Consider the following 21,294-nt stretch of genomic DNA (forward strand, 5'->3'; position numbering starts at 1 on the left):
GAGCAAAAGTTGGATGACAGCTCAACCCCCACCCCAAATCATCGAAAGATATAAATATAGAAATGTGTTCTTGGTGGATTACGTTTGCTTTTTCAAACTGTAAACTCAAATTTCATATTTTTTTATAACCGTCGATGAACAGCCGATCCAATTTTGGGTTCACGACTACCAATGTTGAACTCTGTAGCCTCGTAATTTTGAACACAATCCAGAAGGCAAGGGAACTCCTGGATCTAGTAATGGGAGAATTTGTTTCAATAGAGGACATTTTGATGGAACTAACCCGCATTTAAGGTACATAGAGAAAAACGACGAAATCTTTCCACGGTTAGCCTAACGGCAAAGTTACTCTAACCCATGATTCGTCTACCACTGAGCATATTTTATGTCAGCACTGTGGCTGGTGCGATCCGGATGCTTAATTTGAATCGATCAGCCATTGCCTAGATTTGTACCCGGTTCAACTCATTGGAGGGAGGACGCTCTATCCCCTGAGCCACAACGGCTCAATGGATTCCTAATGCACGCTAGTGCGCAACAATATAAACAGCATCAATTTAAAGATTTTGGGGAATATGCAGACATTCACCGTACAAATTCACCAGCAAGATATCTAGGTAAGAAGTAGAAAAATTCTTTGTGTTTTACTATCAAGCAAAAAAATATATTTAATCACAACCCATAACCATTTGAGTGTTATAGATCTACTAACGAATTGATCGTTAAATCAAATTGATAAATAATAAATATTTTACACATCAGAGAACTACAGATGACGCGATTGATAAAATTGTAAGTTTGAAACCGGAAAAAAAAATTGCGAGGAAATTTATTATTCGCTCTTCTTTCTAATATTAAGAAAGAAATATTAATAGTGTTTCAAAAATGTTCTTCTGCACTCAAATTACATTCTAAAATGCTAATTATTTCATTTATATGTGTCTCTTTACTGACTACATGTTGAAAAAACGGATCTATGTGTGTTTTTTCATTCACTAAGACGTGCAGATTAATAGAATTGTGGGCTAATACACCCGGTAATCCATCCGCCTAACTCATTAAAACCAAATAATCTTCATTCAAGTTTAGTGAGATCATTAAAATGCAATAAAGTATAACTTTAACGAGATGTAGCATATTATATATACTCTAAATTAATTTACAAATGCTAGGTGTTTATATTCATTTTCTTAGCATATGCAATTTGCAATAGTTTGGAAATTATTGACGTTCATTTATTTTTCTCTCGCCGTATTAACTTTAAAGTCAAAGGCGCATTTATATATTTATCGCAACAATATGGTTTGCGTTGCAATAACTTTTTGGCATTCATTATTTAATCATAATGTATTCCATGTAATGATTGTATAATAATTATTTCTGAGTAATTATTTAGAGGCTGGGTAATTATTTGTGTAATTATTATCCAAACATAACTAGTTTTTTATTCTCAGAAAATTATGTACTTCATAAAAGGAATAAAACAATATTCATTAGAGTTATCATGATATTTTCTCAGTACTGCCCAAAGTCTAAATGTAAATAATAAGTCTAAATGTTTCAAAAATATTTTGCATATTAACATTAAATAGTTTGTAATCAACATCAAAATTATAAAAAAAATTCAGCAGAAATTTTTTTTTATTATTTTGAAAAAGTAGAAATAATTACTTAAGTTTTGTGCGTAATGCAAAATGATAAATTAATCAAAATCTAATTTTTTTCTAAATTTAAAAAAAAACCGGAAAACAAAGATTTAAACAATAACATTTGATGCGCTCAACATTATCTTAGAAATTATAAAGTTAAAGGTTATGAAAAATCTTTAAAATAAGTAGTATGTGTCCGTGTACAATGCTTTTTTTAACCTATATATATTTCCAAATTTTAAAAAAAAATTCCTTCATTTCATTCTCCCTCGTCTCCAATAGCCCGTTTTACGCATCTAATGTGAAGTAAATAGAGTAAGTACTACTACTACTATTCTATCTCATTTTCGTGAGACTTTTTCAACGTGAGGATTTTTAAAACAAAATGAACCCATTTCCCTCTTTGTTCTTAAATTTTTACCTTATCCAATGAATTAGAAATTCAGTTCATTTAAAATACATATATAAATGCATACAAAATACTTTAAAATCTTACAAATAAAAATGCTACCTCACAAAAAATGCTTTTAACTGACACAAGATCCTCATATATAACTCAGCAATACTTTGAGTTGAGATTGGGTGAAATTATTCCCACCTCAAAAATAATTATTCACTTTGAGAGTAAAAACAAATATAGCCTGTACACCTCAAAAATAACCTCTCTAAGCTGGTTTCTCTAAAGTAGATTTCCAACAACCTCATGTGTGAATAAAACAACTTCCTACACTTTGACTATACACCCTGACAAGTTAATCGCTTATGGTTGTTTTTGAAGACAATTTCAAATAACCCCTAAATCAACCTTGTCACCCTAAAACCACTTCAAATAAACCTCAAAAACAACTTAAATTTTGGTAAGGGTTATCTTCGACATCATAGCAGCCGAATTATGTTTCTCGGAGTATTATGTCAAAAATGTCTGTGTATCTGTGTTCAAAAGAGAAATTCTCGTATTACTTGTCACAATTCACATCATTTTATAGCTGTGTAATTTAGAGATGTATTTCTTTTAACGAAAAATAAATTAGATTTTTATTAGAAAATGACATTTTATTTTTAGACATTTATATACAAAGCAGCACCTTACAAAAAGGTTATGTTACAAAAAACAACAGTTTGGCAAAACATTTAAAAAGCTTAAGAATAAAAATTGAGGCTCCCATTCATATACAAAATAAATTCTCTAGCACCTACTGAATATTTTAGTACCCATATCTGGCGTATGGCAAAGTACCAAGCAATGCACTAGCTAATCCATAGCCGCCATATCCAAACCCAGCATTTCCAATGCCATATCCTCCATAACCATTTACTAATCCTCCAAATCCATTGCCTAATCCACTATAACCAGCATACCCATTATTCAAGCCAGCATAACCAAGACCGGCACTGCCGTATCCCCCATATCCATATCCGCCATACAAATGACCATGTGCAGGAGCAGATGAATGGATGTGTACTGCAGCTGGATTTTGATTGGCGGTACCAGGTTCGTTGGTCTTGACCTGGGCTCTGAAACCTCCGTGATCAGCTACATAATTGACCTGTCTGTGAATACCTCTGTCATCGGTGAAACCATAACTTCCTGTCACGTGATGACCACCATTACCGGATTCCTCTCGGTGTTGTTCACCGTGCTTGTCTTTAATACTGTATCCAAATTTGTATGGTTTAGGTGCATGGTGTCCATGATCCTTCAGAAAAATATATTAATTATTATTTATACTGTAAATGTGTTTTGTGCTATGAACCAATTTTAAATTAAATAAATGAAAAGCATCGTTCAAATGATAATAAAACTCTTAATATTTTTTGTTGATAGTTTACTAAGCATCGTCAAAATTATATTTAGAAAGAAAATTTCTTCATTTTTATAAAAACTAAGGATATCGGTCTACATTCTTATCTATTACCTATTCTGTTCAATCTCTGTTTACAGACAAAATGTATTTGTTTATAATATATGTGATTTGTTAATTTGTAAATCTGTTATTTAACGTTAGTTAGGCATGAATATGACATGCAATTTAAGTATAGTATATGTTTTATCTAATATTTTTGAAGCTATAATACAATAAAGTGTCGCAACAATAGAATGAACCATAAAAATCGTTAAAAAAGATAAAAATATAGTAGTGTCTTATTACTTTTAAAAAACAATAGCTTATATTACTGAACTATCATAAATGAGTAAATTGTACACCAATGTATAAATAAACATATGACATTTTCGGCTTAAATTTATTAGACGTTGAGTTTTTATTTGTTTTTAAAAAACACTGATTTGAAAAGCGGAAGCAAAATATTCTTACCAAAGGAGGGTGAGCAAAACCAACCACAGCAATGGCTGCTAAAATGATAATCTGAAAAGAAATATCATACATAGGTATAGGTATAAGTTTAAGTATAATCTAACAAAATTTCGGCAATGATATATATGAACGTAAATCCAATATCATCTAAGCATTGTAGAGTGTATTTTTCTGCACCGTTTTGAAGAATATTAACCCATTCACTGCTGAGACACCTATTTGTATTGATGTAAAAAGTGCCGAAATGAAGCAATATTCATTCGCTTCATCTGATTGAAAATTTTTTAGTGTTAGCTACCACATAAGCTTTTACAAAATTTGCATCCATATAATTTCTGGTGAAAATAAAGATTAAATTATCAACCTGCCAACGTTTGCGTTCTAGAAAGAATAATTTTCCCATTGTTGAAAAAAGCCAATAGAATTGATGTCATAAGCATTCATTCAATTCTCATTTAGCAGACATTTTCATATGATAAAGTACCTAGCAGGACAGGTACAAGTAAGTTTGAACTATCTAAATGTAGTAGAAGTTAAAATCAAATTAATTTAAATATTGAAAAAAGAACTTAGTGTAAATGTAGAAATTTTGAAAATAAAATCTCCCGCATGATCCGGAAGAGTTGGCAGATCTGTAAAATATATATCACAGTATACAAAAATGTCTTGTTTCTTCAAAATAAAGAGTTAAACATTTAGTTAGTTATCAGTGCTTATCTTTATATAAAAATGGCATGTTTCTATAATGGGAGCTATGGAGACAAATAGGTAAATTTTGTAGATTCTTTTTTAAGTAATAATAGTCAAAATGATCATTGAAAAAAGTTTTTCTCAGCTCCTTATAACACTTTCAATACTAAAAACAAAACGTTTCATAGAAAAGACTTCAAAGCCTTTTTTTATCCGGAACTAGTTCAGAATTTAAAGTCATTATTTTTATATCTACATTACGAAGAAAGCTTTAAATGACGAAAATAGGAAAGAAAGAAAATTTTGAATGAATAGAAATATTAAGAAGATGTTTATAAAAAAATTTCCAATTTAGAACTATTTTATTGCTGTAGTGAACTATGTTTTATCCTAATACCTATACGTCAATGTCTGAATACCATAAATATGTCTTTATTAAAAACTTCTTCAATAATTCATGAACAACATGAATTAGAGAGCAGAAAAATATGAATATTTATAAAGAAAATTTTCGAAGCTCAAATTTATAACGTTTTTTTATAACGTAATGAAATTTTTATAAGGTACTTTTAATCATTATTATTTATAACGTAATTTATAGCGTGATGAATTATTTATAACGTAATGAAAAGGAAATAAATTGTGTCGAATTACGTGCATATATCTCATATTTTTTTGAGTAATGTATTATTTTCTCTAGAAAATATTAATAAAATTTAAATATTTTGATTTTGTACATGAATTTTTATTCATTTTAATTTTCTTTCAGATCTTATTTTTAACAATAAATTTTAATTGAAACTATTTTGTTCTTATAATAAAATATAAACAAATTACGCAATGCGTAAAATAAAGCACGGAAGTAATAAACGGTATTTTACGTACTTTGGTGTTATCTCAAAGTTTTGGGAAGCTAACCATAGTAACGAATTACTTAATACCTATTAACTCAATTAGCCACTGATAAGTGAGGAACCTGGTTTAATAAAATGTTTTTTACATACTTTTTACCTTGATGGTTTTAAGGTGATAACCTTAGATGAATAATTAATTTGTGCAAACAATATTTCAACTTAAAAAGACAGAAATAAAAAACGTGTTCTCTCTCTGCACAACCATACTTTTTTTCAACAGCTTTGATTGCGTCACCCTTATAATAGGGGGTAGCCGCAATATTTTTGTCAGAAAAGAGACAGTAAGTAAAAGTCTCTTAATATCATTTTGTCGCACAGCTGGAGATGTTAAAATAATTCATACACAACGAAGCAAATAAATGTTTTGAAGGCGGATGAATAATAAATATCAATTACCAATTTAAGTTAATTCAAAGATATGCATATAGATATAATCCGTATGCATAATGTACAAATATAATGATATATTAAGCTATTCCCATACAAGGGTTGGATAAAATTATGGAAACACTTCTATACTGTGGATATGCAAACAATTTTTATATTAACAACAAATGTTTTGGAAGAATTTAGATGGCAAGATTGTTGGCTCAACTTAGAATATCATGCTTGAATCTTTTTGAAATGGTGTTCAACCAAATGAGGAAAGTAAGTTAACAACTTCTAGCTTTAATAAGCACAATTTTGAAATCATGCCATAGAAATTCAATGTTTTTAAAATTATAGGGGCATTAAAAGTCGAAAAAAAAGTTTTTAACTTCCTATGCTCATTTTAGCCGAGAGAAATTTTTGCATGGGTAAAAAATACACTATTTCTAAATACTTCAAGTATGATCTTTCATATTTTGCCACATAAAACTTTCCAAAGCTTTTGCAGAAAAAAAGAAAAAAGGATTGCTTGCGTGGAGTTAGTATGGAAGTGCTTCCATAACTTTATCTAACCTTTATGATTCTTTAAAAGTGGCAATATTTAAAAGAATTATTCTGAATTATATTTTACTGAACTTAAATATGGATTTGGAATAATAGTGCTTATAAGGAATCTTACCTTTGAAATCATTTTGAAAAGATTTATCTATAGCCGCTAAAAGACGATTGTTAAATGGAGAAAATGTCACCCTCTTTATATAGTAGAAAGAAATATGCATTTAAATTGAATTCTAGACAAGGGATTAGACCACTTAATGCTTCGATAATCTTACTTGAACTTGACCTTCTCTCTCACTTTCTGTCAAATGCTCCAGTTGTTTTTAAATAACTTTCGCTTATTTCATCACCTTACTTTTTCACTAGGGTTTCAGCACAAATATCTGTCTGTCAGAAAAAAAGATTATGAGTTTAAATAATTAAAAATAACGTTCTATATTGTTAAAAAAAAGGGCAAATTATCTCATAACAGCTCGTTTGGGGCCATAGAGGTCAGGAAGGAAAGGTTCTATAATTTCAAGACCAATGGTAAGATGTTGGAAATAAAATCAGCACTATACGAAACTTTTACTTCCTGGGCAAGCAGAGTTATCAATCTGAAGCACAGGGTGAACACTAATTCCCTACTCAGGATAGAACCAACACCTCCTAGAAAAGAGTAGGCCTCTGCACGGGTTACCATAAATATCCTTTAGTAGTCCAAACGTAATGACATACGCCATATTTTCAACCACTGTGCAGCTTAGTACCCCGAACGTAATGACATGCTTCTTATTTTTCATCAACTGCGCAGTTAACTTCGTCACATCGGACTACTAATTTGATCCGTGCTGAGGCTTTCATACTTCTAGGAGGTGTTGATAGAACCTGAGCACTTTACTTTGACGGGACAGCTTTTTGCCTTAGCTTTTGTTTTATACAGCTCCTTTTACAGTCTATGAACTAAAAATATTAGCATGATTCGAAATTATTTAAATTGCTAATGTTTAAATTCTTCCGATAGACTCAGCATATGGTAACGTAAACTTCTGAGTTAATAAAAGAGATATATATCTATCCGTTAAATGGTCATTCTATCCGCCAAACGAATTTCCACTGAAACAAGGAACAAATGAAAAGATGTTCCGTTACTGAAGGAATTTCAAAATTTGACTCAGATAACAGTAATAAAGTTAAGCAGATCAAGTCCATATGTGGTTTTGTCAAAATTGGTTTAACTAGTAATGAAAGGTCTTTTCATAATTTATACAGAGAGAGGAATTACACAGCACTAAAACATGAGAAAACTATAGAACAAGAAGCAATTAAATCAAGTCGTTTTGTTTGTATAGAAGTATAGATGATAAGCCAGTCCTAATATCCAAACCTTAAGATAAATAATTCATAAAAACGTGCAATAAAGCTAATTTTCGATTCACTAGACCTGCAAGCTAGAAAATCCTTCGTATTATAAAATATTTATTGAATCCAATGGAAAATGTTTTCCTTGGAATATTGCGCGTGCTTGATCCGGTAATCGGAAGAAGTTTTAAAGTAGACAGTTAGGTTGGCCGTCTCTTTGAATCTATACACCAAATTTCATGCGAATCGGTTCAGAATTACAGATTTATATAAAGCTCATATGCACAAACATATAAACCTTCTGCTTGAGCCGTCATGGCTCAGGGGATAGAACGTTCGCCTTCCACTTTGGCGAGCCAGGTTCGAATCCCAGTAATGGCTAGTCGATACGAATCTGCATCAGGTTTGCACCGACCAAATTGCTGACGTGAAATATCCTCAGTGGTAGACGGATCATGGGTTAGAGTCCCCTTGTCGCCAGGCTAACCGTGATAGGTTCTCTGGGTCTTCCTCTCCATGTAACGCAAATGCGGGTTAGTTCCATCAAAAAGTCCCCCATGAAAGAAAATTTCTTCCAATACTTCATCCAGGACTTTCCTTGTCTTCTGGATTGGGTTCAAAACTACAAGGCTACGGAGTTGAACATTAGTAGTCATAAACCCGAAAATTGGGTTGGCTGTTCAACGACAGTTATAAAAGAAAATATAAACCTTCTGCTTTATATAGATCTGTATAGATTAAATAAGTTAATACTTATAAAACGGTAATATGATTTAAGTGAATTTAGAATAAAAAGCTACATTAATAAATTGGTCCATAATTTAAATGGATAACAAAATTATGAACAAAATTTCATCATGGGAGGAGGTACTAAATATTGTTTAAAAATAGTTTTAATGAATTTCATGTTAACAAAAATTGAAAATAAAAAGCAACTCAATTAAAAATCAATGTCTGATGAAAAATACATATTTTCAAAAGTGAAATAGAAAAAATAAATGGAAGCATTTAAAAGAAAGTTAAAAATATTTAAAGCAATCAAATTAAATAATTTTAAATCATTTACCAATTTCACCCAGATACAACATTACCAAATTCACAATTAAATTATAATTATCAAATTTAAGAATACTTCTGGTGAAAAATAAAATTAAGTGTAACTGACTCTTAAAAATAATCATTTATCTTTAAGTGTTGCTAATCTAATTTTTTCTCTTCTGTATACTTATTTTATCATAAAAATTTTATCGTACGAAAGTAAGCGAAACTTACCACTGAACTGTCATTAGAAAGGCTTCGATCTCCGGATGGGTACCAGCTTGTTTGTAGAATAAATTTGGGGGGGGTGCTCAATACCGTCCCCATAATGCCTTTAGTTACAAAATTGAAAAACCTTACCTTTCGTGACCCTTCTGGTAAACAGTGGACTGTTGCGGATATCCTTAGTAGAGATGTACATTGCACAAAAAATAAACGGACCACCTTGAATAACTTTTGATCTAATGATCATACTAGGACTCAATCTTAATGATTCAAGGAGGGGTGACCTTAAATATACTAATTAGTTCGTGAAGACGATATTTACGACACGCAAGAACGATCTTTCTCTAAATACACAAATCTTTTCTCTTAGACGGATTTGGATTTTTGACCCCCAAAATATAGAAGGTAGCAGCAATCATGAAAATATGGTCTCAATAGTTTGGTCAGCAGAGCGGTCCAAAGTTTAGACCCCTTAATGATAATTTTATTTTTAGCGTATTTTGCCATAGTTTAGAACTTTTTAAGCAATTTGAAAAAATTTTCCCACAATTAGGAAATACGCTTGTCCAAAGATTTTATGTAAAAAATAACTTTTAGTTAGTATTTATTATTTTTTTATTATTATTTATTATTTAATTTAATAATAGACGAAAAAATTTGAATTGTAAGGTATAAATTTTTTTTTAAGTATTTTAAAGATTTGTAAATTTACATAGCAAAATACAAAAATTGAACGAAATCAGTTGAACAGTTATTGGGAAATCGAATTTTAAAAAAAAAAATTTATGCAAAAGAACATATAAATATAAAGACAAATATCCCCTAATACTAAGACACATCAGATATATCGAAATGTTTCTAATTTTTTTTAAACATAATCTCAATTTTTTTCATAAGGTACAGTAACTAAATTTCTTTAAGAAGTTAAAATCGAATATGTTGTAAACCTGTTTTACAGTTTTCTCAGCTAAATTGTTTTTTTTTTCTCTTTATAATAAAAGAAAACAAATAATTGTTCCATCCGCAATAGGAGTTACTTTTATGCAGCAAACATTCATGCTACGAATTTGAATTTTTTATTTTAAAAAATTGCTTTCGTTGCAATTTTCTTCAATTTTCAACATTTCAGGAGTAAAATATTCTCGATTATCATCATGCGCTGTTAGATATTTCTCGGGAAAAATGGTTAAATAATAGTTTAGTTATTTGTTTTTTTACCAACCAAAACAGTTCAACCGAACTTTCAGCTGCAGGCCATTCTAGATAAAAAAAAACCAGTCTCCCCTTATTACTCAATGAAATAGTAGTGAGTAGCAGGGAAGTTTCATCCAAGAACACAAATCTCGAAGAGTTAACATAGTATTGACTGTTTTGCCATAAAATTGCACATCATTCAAGTAACCACGTACATTCGTCAAGAATTTTTAGCTCATTTTTTATTTTATTTTAAACACTAACATTGTTTTTAAGAACTGGATATAAGGAAGGGGAAGACTAATGTGGACATACATTTATGTCATTTTTGTGTTGACATATATATTTTATATATTTGTCAAAAACCATATTTAATGATATATTTAACTCATGATATACTTTTTAACAATAATTTGAACAATTACTTGCATTTTGCTTATAACTGAAATGACTAAGCTGTTTTGTTTCCTTGCAATATTTTTTTTTAAAAAAAAGTTTGTTTTTGTCAGCACGATTCCAACTACCCGGAACTAATGAGGACAAGCTATGAGGTTAGTGTAGGCAAAATTGAAGACGCATTAAGTCAGCGATTCTCAACTTGTGGGGCGCGCCCCCCTAGGGGGGCGCGAGCACACCAGAGGGGTGGCGCGAGAATATTCAAGAGAAAATATTATTTAAAAAAATTGGTTAATTGGATGAAAGGAAAGCGCACATATACATAGAAAACAAAATACATTTCGACATATTTAATAACTTATTAAAGTGAAACAACTTATTAAATCAAAACTTAAGGTGGGGAGCCAAGGGTGGCTTGGCCTTAAGGATTTTTTCATAATTTTCTGATTAAGTCTGTGTAGCTGAGTTTTTTCTGTAACATCTTACACCTATCTCTAATATATATCACGTATACTTTTAATTGTAAAATAAAATTTCATTTATTTTACAGTACAATTTTAAAATTGTAGCTTCTGCATCTAAGGTTTCGCACAGGTTCCGAAGGTGAGCCATGTATTGAAATCACTTTTTCACTTACTCAAATTATCTTTAGAAAAAACGCTTGGACAGGCAAACTTCTTTTAAAAAGGCACTTTAAGTGTTTTGCTGGTAGGAACAAGTTTCCCGACTTTAAAAAAGATATTTGTTTTCAGAGTCTATAATTTGTTTATTGATTTTACTTTGATAGTTCTTGTGTGAAGTCACTAGCGATTCTTTTGAGTTAACTCATTAGAATTAATCAAGAATTATTGAGTTAATTTTTTCAAAAGGATTAGCCAAGAAGTAAGAGTTAAATAACCATACTAGAGTTAAATAACTGAACCCATAACCAATCTAAAAATGCCCAAATTTACAAGAAAATACCAGAATCGACCACAAAAACACTCATAACTACCACAAAAATAAAAAAATACATAAAAAATGACGTTAAAATGCAAACAAAACAAAAAACTTGAAACAAAATATCGCAAAGTCTACTAAAGTGCAGAGAACGTCAAAATATCCACATTTTCCACTGTTAATATTTTGTATTTGATTGCGTTTGCGGGTTTGCGTGGTTCGTATTACGAGCTCATGAAAATAATGTTGATCTAATTTTAGATAAACAACAACAAAAATAATGAATAGCGGATTAATTATTAATTATGCGTTTATTGACAACAGCGCATTGGTCTATCTCTAGACGCAATGAAATCCAACAAGGAAGTAACTTTTTTCTAATTAATGTAGGTGGCGCTACTATTACTACATTCATACCGGCTTCAACATCCACATTTGCTTAAAATGAAATAAATCAATTGGCATTTAATTCAAGCATTCCTTTTTGAGAAATAATATGCTACGTAATGATTTATAATTAACTCTTTTATAGATTTCACGTTTGCTTCCGAAGGTGGCCCGCGTGTCGGGCCACTTGGGAACATACATAAGGTCTTTCTTACCATTTGCACTAGATAAAACATCTGATAAAAAATCTGATAGATTAATTCGAATTAAAGTAACGTGGTTAAAGAAAAAGAAATAAACTTTCAGAAAACATATTATAACTCAAAGTTCTAAGAATTTAAACACATATAAATTAAATTACATTATCTTCTCACCTGGAACCGACAACTGCAAAAAATTAAATCATTTCGTACAATGGAGGCCATTCAAGGAAATATCTTCCAATTCAGCCTCGTGCACCTCGGATACAAGATTTACAATGCAGAAGGGACATCTTATGATTCAAAATAAATTTCATTTTACTTTTGGGGGGGGGGAGCTACGTTGGGAGCACTGGCCACCTTTGGCTTACCCACCTCACTTAATCAAACATACTAAATTTCTTAAAAAAATTAATAATTTTTAGTGACTTCCTTGGGCCTGTCCTGCAGAGTAAAGTTTTTTGAGGTGAAGCTTAATATTAGAAATAGCCACTCTCAGTCCTGTTTCTATATTTAGCCGTGATCTATATTTTGTCTTCAAAGAAGTCACAGCAGAAAATTCAGTTTCACAAAGGTAGGATATTGAAAATGGTAATAGAATGCGAAATGCCCTTTGTTTCAGTGCAGAAAAATCCTCCTCCTGACAAAATTCAAATAGTGATTTATTACTAAATTGTATTTTAGTTTCGCCACTTGTAGTGAAGTCTATGACTTTTTCTTCCTCATCAATTGAGAGTCCTTTGGGAGTCTTATGAAATTGATTCCTAACCCACTCGTAACTTGCTATCAGTTTGTCATGAGCAGGAAAATACTTTTTAAAATTCTTTGCCAGCATGGCTAAATGATTTTCAATAGTTACAAACGTAACTTTTATATATTCTTCTTCAGCCTTATAAGTTTCAGTACAATTATGCACATTTGCAAACATTGTTAGGTTTTTTTGCTTTAAATTTCTGCCCCGCAATTCTAATTTTCTACAAAAAGCATTAACTTCATCACTCGTATCCAATATATGTGTATTTGCTCCTTGGTGCTTAAGATTCAAGTTATTTAATTTCTCAAATATGACGACCAAGTATCTCAATTTCATCACAAATAAACAATAGTGTAAATTCCCGGTTTCCGGTCTGTTATCTTCTAAGAAAGTGACGATTTCTTCTCTTAATTCATAAACACGTTGCAAAAATTTCTCGCGTGATAAACATCTTGCCTCACATTTAAATAGTAACTCTGAATGTACTGAACCCATGTCATTACAAAGAGCATAAAAGATTCTCGATCTCAGGGTTCTCATTTTTATATAATTTGCAACGGTTACAACCGCAGTTAATACAATATTTAAACCAGGACGTATTTCTTTCGAACCCAAAGCTTCTCTGCGGATCATGCAATGTGTCCTGACGCATTGAGGCGATTTTTGTTATACTAGTGCTTGTTTACTTTCGAACCTTCCGGATATTGAACGAGCATATTCCGATGCATATTCCAGTGCATATTCCAAAGTAATTTTTGCATTCTGTGTTTGCATCATTCATAACATCATTTAAAATAGAAAATAATGCTAGCGCTGTTGTTTTGAGTTCTATTGATTTGCAGAAAAGTAGTTCTACTACTGTCATATTATCACAAAATCAAACATAGGCAATGAAATTAGCATCTTTATTAATATATGTTGCTTCAAACTTTATTGAAAACATTTTGTCATGGAACATCGAGAAAAGCTGACACTACATTTTCAGCTGTATCTCCCATTCGACGAGCAACAGTATCATTTGAAAGAGGTATGGACTGTAATTGTTTCGAAAAATTAACTCCAAGCATAGTTTCTACAATCTCAATTGCTGCTGATTTTTACCTTACTTTTGTTCTGGCAGTTAGTTAAAAATAATTTAAAGACAGAATTAAAAATACTCAATATACATTATTGTTGCATACATTTTACTGCAAGTGGGGGGCGCGATGAAAATTATGATTGAAAACTGGGCCGCAAATACTGAAAGGTTGAGAAACGCTGCATTAAGTAATAGTTTCTTGTAACTCAGAAAGATATATCTAAATCTAAAATTAAGTTCCATCTACCTCTTATTGGAAAATGAATCTTTACATATTTGAGTTAAAACACTAATTTGCAATAGAGCATTTCCAGAGTGGAGCTAATTGTAAATTTAATTAATTTTAAAAACCATAGTTTTAATTTGATGAGGAAATGGTCCAAAGGGACAACACTGTAAGAAAGCAACACTGGCAGAAATGTAACTAAAGAGTCACTGGAACAATATAAACAAGTCGCAAAAAAGGAAGACGAAGACATTTACTGATGTTCTATTTTAGTTTATTGTATAGCTAAAAATAAATATTCATTAAAAATTTTGTTTACTTCTATAATTTATCTCTTAATATATCTTTTAAATTTTCTTAAATTTTTAAAAATAGATTATTGTAAAGATTTTATGATAAAATGTTTACTTCAGATTGAAATCACTATTTGTAAAGGTATGTCATTTTTCAAAAATCATATTAATTTAGAAAATATAGAATATCAAATGTGATAAATTTGCAATCAATTCATATTTCTTTCACTTTCAGCTGAAAGAGACAATGTAAATATTTCCACACTAGCCCCTGACAGACATTTGCTTGCTTATGCCTGATTCTGGTTAATTTAAACTATACAGAGAAAAAGTTATTAACAGGTGAAAAAAAAATTTCATAACATATTATCACCTTTTGTTAAACTTAAAAGGAACGTAAAGAGAAAATTTGAAATTTACCTTTGCACCTTGAATACCTTTTACAAATTTTGATTAAAGTATTCACAGTGTGATTATGCAACTGCATTCGACAGTGTATATCAATTCGACAGCGTATATTGTCAATCTACGATGTATCACAGAAGAAATTTGATCAACATATAAAAATTCCATTTAAAATGTTCACGCTCACCCTATGTCTCTACTAGTCCCCCTCTCCCCAGTGGTGTTAATTAAGGAAGTAAGACGATTGTGAATCTAATGAATTTAATGAATTCAAACATTAAAGGATCTGAAAATTACCAGTGCTCAAGAAATATAAGATGCAGTTCTGGTATTTCGAAACATGTTGCGCTCATTTTCTTTTTCTGTATAGGAACCCCGCATTTTTTTACTTCAAATTGGTATTTTTCTATATGATAAATTTTTCACGCCACTTAAAAGATTTAAATTATTTAGTAATAACTTTGGATATCGAATTTTCAAACATTTACGTTTTTTGAAAACAGCAACGTGAGTAACTTTTTTTTCACTGAAACCAGCTCATAGTTTATTTGCAGATTTACAAGTTAAAGCGATTTTTAAAAAATGAGGAAACTTTGTTCACAAGTTTGTTAACTTGGTGTTAAAACATATTCAGTTGTTGTATTAGTAGTCAGTATACTTGTTTTGCTTTCAGACTCACATGCTTTTCATGCTTATTCTTTAGATTTACCTTTTTTTACTCATTTTATTTGTTGGCTCACAAGATTTTTTAATCAGTAGATATAAAAGTGTAATCACTTTTTTTTAAATTAAAAGTTTGCTGGTGTATTTGGAAATGAATTAGTTTGTTTTACATTTAAATGTACAAGTTTTTTCTTGAATTAGAGTTGCATACGTCCACGTTCGTTGGAGTTTGTATTTAAAATAGATTTTTACAAAAAAAAAGGGATGCTTAAATTTATAATTCTGCACAGACCACTATTATACAAAAATACAATATTTATTTCCAGTTGATTCTGTAGAAGAAATAGTTTTATATTAAAAATCGTTAACAAATACAAAGGTTTGGCAAAGTTGAAAACACACAATTTTTGCAATTTTACAATTTTTTCATATGTTCCTTGCAAGAATCATAGAAAACCATAAACATCCAACCCGTCGTTTTAATAGCCGTATCGGGCATACGGCAATGTACCAAGCAATGCACTAGCTAAACCATAACCACCATAACCTGCACCATATCCAAGTCCACCGTATCCAATACCATAACCATTTCCTAATCCTCCATATCCATAGTCTAATCCACCATAACCAGCGTAGCCAAGACCAGCACTGCCGTATCCTCCATATCCACCATACAAATGACCATGTGCAGGAGCAGATGAATGGATGTGAACTGCAGCTGGATTTTGGTTGGCGGTACCAGGTTCGTTGGTCTTGACCTGGGCTCTGAAACCTCCGTGATCAGCTACATAATTGACCTGTCTGTGAATACCTCTGTCATCGGTGAAACCATAACTTCCAGTCACGTGATGACCACCATTACCGGATTCCTCTCGGTGTTGTTCACCGTGCTTGTCTTTAATACTGTATCCAAATTTGTATGGTTTAGGAGCATGGTGTCCATGATCCTTCAGAAAAATATATTAATTAAATCATATGTTACAAATGCGTTTTGTACTATGAACCAATTTTAAATTAAATAAATGAAAATCATCGTTCTAAAGATATTTAAACTCTTAATACTTTTTATAGATAGTTTACTAAGCTATGTCAAAATTATCTTTAGAAAAAAAATTTCTTCATTTTTATTAAAAGGAAGGATATAGGTCTACATTCTTATTTTTCACAAGAAGGAATTTGATTTACATTTTTTACTTCTTTTTCATTTACCCTTTTAAAATTCCTCAAAGTTATTTATTTCATTCAACATTTAAATTTTGATAGTTTTTTTTCAATATATATACTGCTAAAATGCAAATAATGTAAAAAAATTCTACTATGGGCTATATATTCAGATTAGAGTATCGACTGCAACAGATATTCAGCAAATTCAGCAGATGGGAAAAATTTCCATATTCTTATAAGAAAAAAATTATAATTTCCAGTTAATAATTTTAAAAATATGCCTTCAAGCTATGAATTATAAACAACGACGAATGTTTAGAAATAGGAAGTATTTCTGTGTTCAGATAAAATATATTTGTTTGCAGTTTATGTGATTTCTTAGTTAGTAAATCTGCTATTTAACGTTAGCTAGGCATGAATATGAAATACAATTTAAGTACAGTATTTGTTTTATTTAATATTTTTGAAGTTATAATACAATAAAATGTCGCAGTAATGGAATAAACTATAAATATCGTTAAAAAAGATAAAAAATATAATGTCCTGTTATTTTAAAAAGAAACAATGACTTATCTTACTGAACTACCATAAATGAAGAAATTGTACGTCAATGTATGAATAAACACACTACATTCTAGTTGTTGACTTAAATCTATTAGACGTTGAGTTTTTATCTGTTTTTAAGAAACACTGATTTGAAAGGCGAAAGCAAAATATTCTTACCAAAGGAGGTTGAGCAAAACCAACAACAGCAATGGCTGCTAAAATAATAATCTGAAAGAAATATCATGTATAGGTGTATGTGTAAGTATAATCTAACAAAATTTTAGCAACGATAAATATCAACGTAAATCCTATATCATCTAAAACATCATTTCATCAAACTCCATTGTGAAGTGTATTTTTTCCTCACCGTTTTGAAGAATATTAACCCATTCACTGCTGAGGCACCTATTTGTATTGATGCGAAAAGTCCCGAAATGAAATAATATACTTGCGCTTAATCTGCTTGAAACATTTTTAGTGTTAGCTACCACTTAATCTTTTACAAAATTCACATCGATATAATTTCTGGGGGAAATAAAGATTCAGCAATTAACCTTATTAGATATCAGCTGTTATTCTTTATAGAACGTTTACCTTCTATAGAGAATAATTTTCCCAGTGTTGAAAAATGCCAATAGAATCGTTGTTATACATACATTCAATTCATATTTAGCAGACATTTTCTTATAATAAAATGCCCAGCAGGTCTGATACAGGTACGTACAAGTACGTTTGTGGCATGTCTGAAGATGTTAAAATAATTCATAAACAATGAAGCAAATAAATATCATGAGGGTGGGAGAATAATAAGTATTAATTACCAATTTAAGTAAATTCAAAAATATCCGTATAGATATAATCCGCATGCGTAATGCACAAATATAACGATATATTAAGCTATTCCCATACAAGGGTTGGATAAAATTAAGGAAACACTTCTATACTATGGATATGTAAACAATCTTTATTTTAACAACAAATGTTTTGGAATTATTTGCATGGCAAAATTGTTGGCACAACTTAAAATATCATGCTTGAAGCTTTTTGAATTGGTGTTTTTATAATCCATGCAAAATTTGGATCAACCAAAACGAAGAGAGTAAATTAACAACTTCTTTCTAACTTTAATAACAACAGAAATTCAATATTTATATAAGAATGCTTTTAAATTTACAAGGGTATTAAAAGTCGAAAAAAAGCTTTTAACTTGTAGCATATCTACCAGTACAAAAATATAATTCCCATTCACTAGTATATAAACATTTTAACTAGATTCTATGGCGGGGTACCTTTTCATAGATGAAGGTTGACATTGTCCATAACTTCTCGCCCCTACAAACTTCCTATGCTCATTTTAGTCAAGAGAAATTTTTGCAAGGGTAAAAAAGACACTATTTCTAAATTCTTCAAGCATGATCTTTCAAGTTTTGTCACATAAAACTTTTCAAAGTTTTTTGCTGCTATAAATAAAAGATTTTTTACGTGGACATAGTCTGTAAGTGCTTCCATTATTTTATCTAACCCTTATAATTCTTTAAAAGTGGCAATGTTTAAAAGAATTATTATGAACCAGGAGGCCTCGCCCCCTTCTCGCTGGCGCTCGCCAATCCCCCAAACTGCTTTCGCAGTTCATTTCTGATTGCTTCGCAATCCAATGCTCGCTTTGCTCGCTCATTGGATACGTTCTTAACGTCTAGCTTTTGTATACTTTTTTGAATACTGAAGTTCCGAAAACTTTTCACTGTAGACAATTCTAAGCCTGTACATTTCAATATTAATTTGAAATTGCAAACAGATCACATATTTTGCTTAATCACACTATTCGAAATTTCAGTTGTTAAGAAAAGTAACTGTTGTAAGTTTTGTTTTAAAGTCTTTCCCACCAGAGGGCTAAAACCATGTGTTGTAAAACAATATGAAATAGTAGTCTGCCACTGAATGCCGAATGTAAAGCATCGGCTTCGCTAAAGATAATTTTGTATTTTTAATTCTCTGAAGGGAGCCACCTTAATAATATAGAATTTGTAAAATAAATATATATATTTTTTAATGTTGATGAAGCCCATCATTTTGTGTTTTCATCAGTGCAGAACAACTATAATACAGGTTATAACCATAACAACTATAAGTTTTTTATTTTATCACAAAAATGTAAAATGTATAAAAAACGAAGAAAAAAGTAAGAAAATAAGTATAGTCATAGAAAAAGTTAAAATTATAATATAGTATTTGTCAGTTAAAATAAAACTTTTTGTTTAAGTCATTGTTAACAATTCAAATTTCTCCGAGGCAATTCTGAACCTTAATTTTGTTCTAAATGTCAGTATTCAGACACACAACAGAAGTTTAATATGAAGTTGTAAAATGCATATATATATATATATAAGAAAGGATCATCGTAATTTTATAAGTAAAAATTAAGGTAGTATTGTTAAGTTGAAACACAATATTTTTAGTTTTGATGTCAACAATACAATTCAATTTTTCACAAAAACGATTGTTTCCATTGTTAAGTTCAATGTCAACAATTCAAATTTTTCTGAGGCAACTCTTAACCTCTAAATATTATTTTTTTTATGTACACATTTCTAAATGTCAGTATTCAACCACAAAACAACTTAAAGTCCTCAAATTTAGCATGAAGTTGTAAAATGTAATGAAAGAGGGTCATAGCAATAATGAAAGTAGAAGTAAAGTTAGTACTGTAAAATTAAAACAATATTTTTAATCAATGAGCCAAGTTCTTCAAGAAGCAGTTGTAGAAGTAGGTTGTTTATTTAAAACTTTTTATAGAATTTCTTTAAGAACACAATTGTTAATTTGGGCATTTGGCGATACAACACTTTTAGAATTGAAGGATTTGTTACGTCAAGCGCTCAGGTATCATAATTTTGATCTAGTTGCGCTTCTATGTCATTTTGATTTATGTTGCTAAGTTAACTTTCAAAAAATTCTATGGCTGGCAACAGCATTTATATTTTTTAAGTTGTTTATTTTTATTTCTTTTAGAATTCGTTCTTTTTTTAGCGAAATGTGTTTTTAACCTAACAGAATTCTTTGCCGACTGTTCTCTGTATATATGAAGAAAATAAAGTAAATATTTAAGTGTTGTGAAAGGAATCTTATTTAGTTGTACAAAATACTTCTTTAAAAATGAAAACTGTTGCCACCAGCGGAAAAGAAATACAGCCAAAATTTGGGAGCCGCGTAAGAGAAATATATATATTAGATTATATTTTACTGAACTTAAATATGGATTTGGAATAATAGTGCTTATAAGGAATCTTACCTTTGAAATCATATTGAAAAGATTTTTCTATAGCCGCTAAAAGACGATTGTTAAATGGAGAAAATGTCACTCTCTTTATATAGGTAGAAAGAAATATGCATTTAGTTTGAATTCTAGACAAGGGATTAGACCACTTAATGCTTCGATAATCTTACTTGAACTTGACCTTCTCTCTCACTTTCTGTCAAACGCTCCAGTTGTTTTTAAATAACTTTCGCTTATTTCATCACCTTACTTTTTCACTAGGTTTTCAGCACAAATATCTGTCTGTCTGAAAAAAAAGATTATGAGTTTAAATAATTAAAAATAACATTCTATATTGTTAAAAAAAAAAGGGCAAATTATCTCATAACAGCTCGTTTAGGCCATAGAGGTCAGAAAGGAAAGGTTCTATAATTTCATGACCAATGGTAAGATGTTGGAAATAAAATCAGCACTATACGAAACTTTTACTTCCTGGGCAGACTGATAGTTATCAATCTGAAGCTGGGTGGACTTAAACACCTTACCCAGGATAGAACCTGAACACTTTACTTTGACAGGACAGCTTTTTGCCTTAGCAACTGTTTTATCACAACTCTTTTTACTGTTTATGCATTATAAATATGAAATTGATTGAAAAATATTTAAATTGGTAATGTTTTAATTTTTCCGACAGAAT

The 21,294-nt window shown here is 30.5% G+C and overlaps 3 protein-coding genes across 3 annotated transcripts; all 3 read right to left on the reverse strand.

The window, feature by feature from the left end:
• Window positions 1-2,762: 2,762 nt before the first annotated feature.
• On the reverse strand, window positions 2,763-6,628 carry LOC110283147 (cuticle protein 14-like). The gene is made up of 3 exons (XM_043051389.2): window positions 6,617-6,628; window positions 3,965-4,015; window positions 2,763-3,346 (listed from the first exon to the last, which is right to left on the reverse strand). The coding sequence occupies exons 1-3, from the start codon at window positions 6,626-6,628 to the stop codon at window positions 2,855-2,857; spliced, it is 555 nt and encodes a 184-aa protein (XP_042907323.1). The 3' UTR covers window positions 2,763-2,854.
• A 6,008-nt stretch (window positions 6,629-12,636) lies between these two features.
• Window positions 12,637-13,464, reverse strand: LOC139425085 (zinc finger BED domain-containing protein 5-like). The gene has a single exon (XM_071178130.1). The coding sequence runs from the start codon at window positions 13,462-13,464 to the stop codon at window positions 12,637-12,639; it is 828 nt and encodes a 275-aa protein (XP_071034231.1).
• Window positions 13,465-16,004: 2,540 nt separating this feature from the next.
• Window positions 16,005-20,645, reverse strand: LOC139424793 (cuticle protein 14-like). Its single transcript, XM_043051391.2, has 3 exons — window positions 20,634-20,645; window positions 17,522-17,572; window positions 16,005-16,581 (listed from the first exon to the last, which is right to left on the reverse strand). Exons 1-3 carry the CDS (start codon window positions 20,643-20,645, stop codon window positions 16,114-16,116), a joined length of 531 nt encoding a protein of 176 aa, XP_042907325.1. The 3' UTR covers window positions 16,005-16,113.
• Window positions 20,646-21,294: the final 649 nt, after the last annotated feature.

The sequence above is a fragment of the Parasteatoda tepidariorum genome, chromosome 2 (genome assembly GCF_043381705.1).
Source record: "Parasteatoda tepidariorum isolate YZ-2023 chromosome 2, CAS_Ptep_4.0, whole genome shotgun sequence".
NCBI classification, from domain to species: Eukaryota; Metazoa; Arthropoda; class Arachnida; order Araneae; family Theridiidae; genus Parasteatoda; species Parasteatoda tepidariorum.

Bases quoted from the DNA above. Each gene is read 5' to 3' on its own strand.
- LOC110283147 (XM_043051389.2), bottom strand. The intron at 3,347-3,964 runs GTAAGAATATTT...ATTTTTCTGAAG, and splicing joins GTTTTGCTCACCCTCCTTTG to GATCATGGACACCATGCACC.
- LOC139425085 (XM_071178130.1), bottom strand. From the start codon at position 13,464: ATGGGTTCAGTACATTCAGAGTTACTATTTAAATGTGAGGCAAGATGT.
- LOC139424793 (XM_043051391.2), bottom strand. The intron at 16,582-17,521 runs GTAAGAATATTT...ATTTTTCTGAAG, and splicing joins GTTTTGCTCAACCTCCTTTG to GATCATGGACACCATGCTCC.